The sequence below is a fragment of the Papaver somniferum genome, chromosome 3 (genome assembly GCF_003573695.1).
Source record: "Papaver somniferum cultivar HN1 chromosome 3, ASM357369v1, whole genome shotgun sequence".
NCBI lineage: Eukaryota > Viridiplantae > Streptophyta > Magnoliopsida > Ranunculales > Papaveraceae > Papaver > Papaver somniferum.
This window is the reverse complement of record NC_039360.1, coordinates 78,755,131-78,763,185: the sequence shown is the minus strand read 5'-3', so window position 1 is coordinate 78,763,185 and position 8,055 is coordinate 78,755,131. Positions and strand designations below refer to the sequence as shown.

At 34.7% G+C, this 8,055-nt stretch overlaps 1 protein-coding gene across 1 annotated transcript; it reads right to left on the bottom strand.

Moving 5' to 3' along the window:
- Window positions 1-6,103: 6,103 nt before the first annotated feature.
- LOC113359669 lies at window positions 6,104-7,754 on the bottom strand. The gene is made up of 5 exons (XM_026603262.1): window positions 7,317-7,754; window positions 7,096-7,229; window positions 6,932-6,985; window positions 6,534-6,813; window positions 6,104-6,442 (listed from the first exon to the last, which is right to left on the bottom strand). Exons 1-5 carry the CDS (start codon window positions 7,752-7,754, stop codon window positions 6,104-6,106), a joined length of 1,245 nt encoding a protein of 414 aa, XP_026459047.1.
- Between the last annotated feature and the right edge of the window lie 301 nt (window positions 7,755-8,055).

Here is an 8,055-nt window from a genome sequence, read left to right as displayed (position 1 = left end):
CATCACCAATATTATCACCACTATGGATTCATATAGAAATGCAATTCTGGTTAATGGGTGCTCATGTGCAAAAAGACAAGTGAATCTAACCACCATATATTCTTACATTATAAAACTGCTAGAAATGTTTCGCTATTTTTCATGAAGTGCTACAACTTACAATGGGTTTTCTAAGAAAAAGTAAGACAAACCATTTGGGAGTGGAATACAAAGAAGGGATCAAACACTAATATAAGGAGGAAGATCTGGAATATAATTCCTTTTGCAATATGGTGAGCTATATGGACGGAGAGAAACTCAAGATGTTTTAACGGAAAGTATAAGAGTCTGCAATATATAATAAACAATGTTAAGGTGTTGATCTATAGTTGGTGCACATGTACTGATATTTTTCATGGGATGAGTCTAGATATGGTTTTGAATAATGGGGAGGCTTTCATGTACTAATATTTTAGATTTGAATGTTTTTTTTTCTTCGTTTTCTGGAGTACTCGGTTTATGTGAGTACTATGTATTGGTTTTGCTCAGTTCCATTACTTCCTTGGTGATGAACTGATTTTCTTAATGAATTTTGCCTTTTTCATGTCAAAAAAATAAAAAGTAAAATACTATCGCCACTATTTGTCTCAACAAACCAGCCAACAAATTATATCAATGCCAATGAAACTTTAAACCAGCTTTGATGTATCCCAAATTAAATTTAGGAGTTTAGAATATGATTCATATTCCGGCTTCGAAATCAAACTCAAAGCATTCATGTACCCATCCGTGACACTAGGTTTTAAATGAGTAAAATAAACATTGGAAAAGTGGGGCTCTGTTAAAATCCCATAAAAAGGATTTAAATGTGTAAAATGGACATTTGAAAAGTGGGACATTGAGTTCAAATACAAAGCATATGTCTACCCATATTGCACTCCAAGTACTTTAGTGAAAATGGGGGTCTTAACTGTGTCTCAAGAAGTTGAAAAGTTTCTCTAAGACAATTTGGCTTTCAGCTTGGTGTGGAGAAATATGAAATAGTTTTGAGGCCGTTGTGATGCTTGAAACACTGTAAAGGAGTGTTTTGGAGTAAACTTAAGGTGTCTGATCTTCTAAATTACAAAAACTAATTACAATACAACACAAATACTCAGCCACCTCTCAGATAACTTTGAAGTCTATGCACAACACCATTCGAATAAATTTGTGACTGCATAAAAGAAAACATACCGAATTAGAAACTTCATTTAAAAGAGAGTTGAAAAATACAAAGAGTTAACGAATCAGTTTATCAACACCCCAAGTTCACATTAGAAATTCGAGTAATTTTACAATGCATTTGTCTTCCTAAATACTCCTTCTGTCCCACTATTAATTGACCTATTTTTTTTGGATTTTGTCCCGTTAATAGTTGATTTTATATCATCTGATACTCATGTTTATATTCGTTATGTTTTAAAATGATTTTCAGTGATATAAAATTTACGAATATCCGTGGTATAGTTTGAGAGATAAATCATTTCTAAATTGTACTACTAGGTCAATTAATAGTGGGACGGAGGGAGTATCAAGTAAGAGATACTGATTAATTGGATATTTTAATTTTGTATGTACCTATAATTAGATTTCGAGCTTGGAGTGATGTTATATATAAGACACCTAAAGGGAGACAACTAAGACATTAAGATTTATAACTCACATGGGTTACTGATAGCATCGAAGATCATATTCCAATACAATCGGTTGAACGCAACACATATATTTATTTTAGGTGTAGACCAACTAAACATTTTCAATGCACTTGTATAAGAGCAAGATCAAGGTTGATACTTGTAAAGGACAAGACCTGGTATGAATATTTACTTACATTATTAGAAACTGAATAAGTTCTAATTATTCTCACGAACTTTTCTCCATGTAGACATCTGATCATCTTTATCGCTTATCCATATGCCGATTGGTCAAGACTCTAAGGCATCATTTTGTACTAATTTAGCATGCTACATTTGGTCTGATAAATGAGTCTTTGAGAGAAAAAGGTAGGTTCCCTAGTCAAACGCAACCTAACCCTAGAGGAGTTTATGAAGTAGGTGCAAAACCATCACATCAATTGAACGCTATTAGAACCCTTAGGAGTGGTAGAGTTGTAGACAACAAGGTAACCATGCCTGATAGTGAGCATATTGTGGTTCACCTCCCAGGACCATCCATAACTGAGGAGACTGATAAAGTTTCTGATGATTCCAATTTGGTTCCTGAGAGGCCCTATTTTATTCCTAAAGCCCCATATCTACAGATACTAGTACAACAAAGAGTGAATCCAACTTTAATAACATAATGGAGGTTTTTAAGAAATTTACCATAAACCTTCCATTACTAGAAGCAATTAGGAAACTGCCGGCATATGCCAAGTTCCTCAAGGATATGTGTACGCGAAAGAGAAAGGTTAGTGTCCCTAAAAAAGCCTTCTTAGCTAATCATGTAAGTTTGATCATTCAGAACACCACAACTCCTAAGTATAATAACCCGGGTCCCCCTACCATTGGTTGCACGATAGGAAAACACAGGGTAGAAAAAGCTTTGCTTGATTTAGGAGCCAGTGCGAACTTATTTCCATACTAAGAATCACAGGAAAAGAAGAGAATAAAACTGGTAACAAGCTAGCTAAACCAAAAAAATAAAATAATAAATCAAAAGTACTTGTTGTTGTTTATTTTTGGTCGACAAAAGTACTTGTTGTTTGCTTCATTTTTTTATCAGTAAAATTTTAGGCGTGGGAGTTTGCTTCTCTTTAGTAAAAAGAAATTGTAAATTTTGGGGTGCTTGAAGAGAGGTGGTGCTGCAATTTGACTGAGGTATTAGACTAGGATGTTCACTTTTGATGTTTTGACTTGTTTCTGTTCATTTTCTTGTTAGTCGACCCTCTGGACCCTTGCCCACTTGTACTACTATTAGAGAGAAAGTATTAATAGAATTTTGGGATTGTTTATGATTTCTTAATGGTTTTTTGGTTTGGGTTGATAATATTCTTGTTTTCTTGAGTCACAATTGTTTTAACTTTTGAGGGTCATGGTTTTAGTTTTAAAGTAAAAAAAAAAAATCCTATGAAAATACATTTTTCATATTTCAATTGTCATTGCCAAAGTCCTTTCATTTCAAGGTGATACTCGAATACATGACCAAAATGCATGTTTTAAAATTTTATTTCTTTACGTTCACTTTGTTTGTCACGATTGATCTTGTCTAAAATCATACGACCGAGTGAGGAAGTCCAACGATTATTCAAAACCTGTCTCATGACTCAAAATCGAAGCAAGGAAAGGAATTTACTCTCTCCTTAACACCTTCAAGCATTTCACCGTTTTAAAAGTAGGGGACGAAAACCCAATTGGATTTTGGGGACCATTGTGTGGGGGAGCATCACTATCACTTTTCTGAACATTTACCTTATATCCACTGCAAAAATTGGACAATACTTAGATGCACAAAAATACTGATTAATGGTGGCTCATGAAACCTCGGCTTGGACAAAAGACTCGGTCAAACTCAGATCTATGAATCCGTATCACTCTCAGATATCATAGAGTAATGCAAAATGGATGACAGTGATGATGTGATCTCTTGGGCGGTCCATAAAAATGGGACTTTCTCAGTTAAATCAGGTTATTCTTGGGTGGAAAAGGAGCATCAACTTGAATCTGAAAACGTTAGTGTTGGGTCAAGATCTTGGCCTCAAAAGATCAAAAATTTCCTTTGGCAGGTTTTCCTTAAGAAACAACCCACTATGGATATCTTATACAATAAGAAAACTTTTAGTGAATGGTTGTTTGTTTTGTCATCAATAGGAGAATCGACTTCGCATCTCCTTCTTCACTACCCTTTTGCCTCGAGAATATGGCAGTGCTTCTTATCCTTCACAATAAGAGATTGGGTTATGCCGAAATGTATAGACTTAATCATAAAAGGATGGCATATGGAAAACTTCTCTTCGATGGGTCAACCTTTATGGAAACTTTTGCCGATAACAATATGTTGGGAAATTTGGAATTGTAGGAACGACATAATATTTAATGAAGGGAGGGGGATTTAGAGTATGTAATCGAACAAATTAAAACCCAGGTTTTCCTTTGGGGGAAGCATACAGAACCTTTGCAGGGGCTTCATTTAGATCATATTAAAACCAACTGGGAAACTTTTTTATTGTGTCGCTTTTATTTGTTTGTCTTGTGTTTATTTTGGCGGAGTCTTTTAGCTCAAGGTTTTCCTGGTCTATCCCAACTTGGATGTTTCCCCTTGTTTCTTTTGCTTACTTATCATTTAAGCCATTTTAATGATAATTCTTATCTTTGATGATTAAAAAAATAAAACATAATAAACGTGGAAAAAAATCGCCATGGCATTAACATCAACAAACAGTTCAAACTTTAAGGAGGGAGGATCGCTCATACTCTTAAATTTACACTATCTCACACTTTTGACGACATTTATCTTAATAAAACCTACTCCCTCCTCCCAAATTAGTCGAGCCAATTGGTTTTAAATTTTGTCCCACAAGTAGAGAACTATTTCACTAATCAAGGGGATATTTCTAAAACTACCCTTTTAATTAATTATTGTTACTATAAGAAATATGTATAATTTGATAGCCATGTTTATATTCTTTATGTAGGTGTTTTAAAATGCTTTTCAACGGTATAAAGTTTTCGAAAAACCGTGGTATAGTTTAAAAGATAAATCATTTCGAAGTTTTATAAGTTATTATCCATAAGGGCATACTTGTAAAAAATGCTCTCCCTTCTTTTTTGCCTTAATAATTGTGCAAATTACAAATGACTCAACTAATTTGGGACGAAGGGAGTATATGGTAGCATATTTGAAGCTAATATATTGGGAATATGATCGTCTTAGAGGGCTCTACATATCCATAAAAAATGAACAAATTAGTATCGAACGTATGAAATAGTGTAAAAATAAAAGTGCAAGAGAATCCTCCCTTAACTTTAAGTGCCAAAAAAAAGACTAGCAATTTGTAAATAACAAGTCACACTGAGACGTGCAAATGCAATTGAATTCACCGAGGGAATCACAAAAACGACAGAGTATACTATTCTTGATCAGTTAAAATAAGAATTCTTGCGCATCAACATACCTTGAAAAAATTTAGGCGACCCTTTTTCATTTTCCACAACGAATTTCTAAATAAGCTATTTTTTTTTATTTTTTTTTTTGATTCAATAGAAAATTTATTGATTAAGGAGGTAAGATAAGGGAAATATCCTTTAGATCTTCCTCTAACTGACTACAGATAAAATCTGGAGGTGACTCCTCCCATAAGTTATTAACCTTGTTTTTCCTAGAGAATTTGGCTAAAGTATCAGCCACTTTGTTGCACTCTCTTATTACATGCCTCACTTTCCATGAACTAAAATTATTGAGATAAAATTTAATATCAGAGATAATTGGTAAGTTCTCCCAGCAACCTCTTGCATCATCTCCATTGATAGCAGCAGCAAGATTAGATGAATCTGTTTCTAAAATGATATACTCTAGATGTCGATTCATTTCCCATCGTACCGCCTCCAATGCAGCTATGCATTCTGCCTCTTCTGCATTCAGGTTTCCATTGCTGTAGATGCACTTTACTCCTTGGAAGGTACCTGCAAAATTCCTTATGATCAGTCCTAAGCCACAATCTTTTGAACATAACTTAAAAGAAGCATCAAAATTAATGGTGACAAAAGGATCTGTTGGTGGTTTCCAATGACTATCCCTTAGTAAAGGAATTGTAGAACTAGTGATCTTATAATTAGATATGTCAGCCTTGATAGATTTTTCAAGACATTGTGCTCTTCTAATGCAGGAAATTGGATTTGGTTTTTTTCTGCTCAAAAACCACATTGCATCTCTCCTTCCAGACTTCCCGTAAAGCACAAGATAATTGTATAATCCAGTCTTCATTGGCAGATGATTGAGTGCTGAACCAACTAATAACCCACTGTTGTACTATAGTGAATTGAGTTATTGAACTCAGGCCTCCTGGTACAGAAGTAAGAACAACTTTTGTAAAAGGATAGAACATTAAAAGATGTTCTATTGTCTCCAGTTCTTGCTGACAAAAGTGTCAGTAAGAAACATCTCCACCAGCAAATCTTTGTAGTCTCTCACTTGTAGAAACTGAATCTGTAAGACACTTCCATAGAAATAGTTTGATCTTGGAATCGTTTTTTAGTTTCCATAGTCTTTTCCATATACTCTTCTCAATTCCATAATCATGTTGAGAACTGAGTTTTAGTTCCATTAACTTGTTGTAAGCAGACTTCACACTGAACAACCCATTATTTGTCAACGTCCAAACTAAATTATCCTTTGACTTCTGAGGAATTCTAATTTGAACAGTCTTTGCTGCCACATCTGGTTGAAAAAAAAGCATGAACAATCTCCATTTTTCATGTCTTAGTATCTGAGTTAATAAGATCAGACACTAGATTATAATCCTGCAGATTGACAGAAGTATTATTTACTGGATTAACAAGCCCTTCAATACCAATTACCCATTTGTCTAACCAGATATGAATAATTTTGCCATCCCCAACTTGCCAGAAGCTGAATTGTTTGATAAAATCTACAGTAACATGCAAACTTTTCCAAGCCCAGGTTGAATTTTTCTTTGTTGTAGCATGAAGAAGAGAAGAATCTGCAAAGTGCTTAGCTTTTAGAGCTCTATCCCATAATTGGATTTCTTCCTTACATAATCTCCAAGTTGATCTTGCCAAAAGAGCAACATTAAGGCTTTTCAAGTCTCTAAAGCCTAATCCTCCATAATCTTTGTCTCTGCATAAATTTCTCCAGGATGTGATGATAGTACCTTTTCCAGCTTCTTTATTCTACCAGAACTGTCTTTGGACCTCTTCTAATTCTTCTATGGATTTATATGGCAATTTAAAAGTACTCTTTTGGTGGACTGACATTACATTTAAAACATATTTCACCAGAGTTGTCCTTCCTGAATGATTAACCAGTTTGCAATTCCATCTATTTACTTTCATGTTTCTAACTAAAGAAGAAAAAGAACATGTCTTCTTTCTGTTTAGAAAAAGTGGAATACCCAAATACATCTCTTCCACACTCATATTTTGAACTTTTAATCTTCTGGATAATAATCTGCAGTGCCTAGGATGAAGATTCTTGGAATAAAAAACTGCAGACTTCTGGAGATTTATTTGTTGCCCTGAACTTGCACTGAATTCCTGGATGACATCAAGTAAGTTATTTACATTATGAATGTTTGCTCTTGTGAACATCAGACAATCATCTGCAAATAATAAATGAGTTACTTGAGGTGCTGCTCTGAATATTTTTACCCCTTGTATCTTGTTGGAATTTTCTGCATCAGCCATGGCTCTTGTGAAGACCTCCACAGAAAGTAGAAAGAGATAAGGTGAGAGTGGATCTCCCTGCCTTAATCTCCTTGTGGGTTTATAAGAATCGCATAGAGATCCATTAAGTTTGATACTAATCTCAGATGTGCTAATGCATTCTTCAATGAGATCACACCATTTGTTTGAAAAGCCCATTTTTTGCATTATTTTTTTCAAGAAACACCATTCAACTCTACCAAAAGCCTTGGACATGTCCATCTTGAGAGCCATATAACCCTTTTTCCCTTTTTTCCTCTTCATAGTGTGTATAAGCTCTTGAGCAAGAAAGATATTATCTGAAATTTGTCTTCCAGAGACATAAGCAGCTTGCATAGGAGAAATAATCTTATCCATATACACCTTCATCCTTGTAGCTAGAATTTTGGTGACTAATTTATAGGTAGTATTGCACAATGCAATTGGCCTATACTCGGCTGGAGTTTGAGGAAGTTTAACCTTGAGAATCAGTGTAATAAGCTATTTTTTCTTTTTTTTTATCCAAGTGGGTTTGTAAATAAGCTAATCACAGAAGGACTAGGTTTCATGTACAAGGCTGCTGCACCCCACCTGGGAAAACCCGAACCCATGATGTTGTGAACCGCAATTTTACTTGGGGGTGTATTAATCTCCAGCAAGATCTTATTTGTTCCACGTG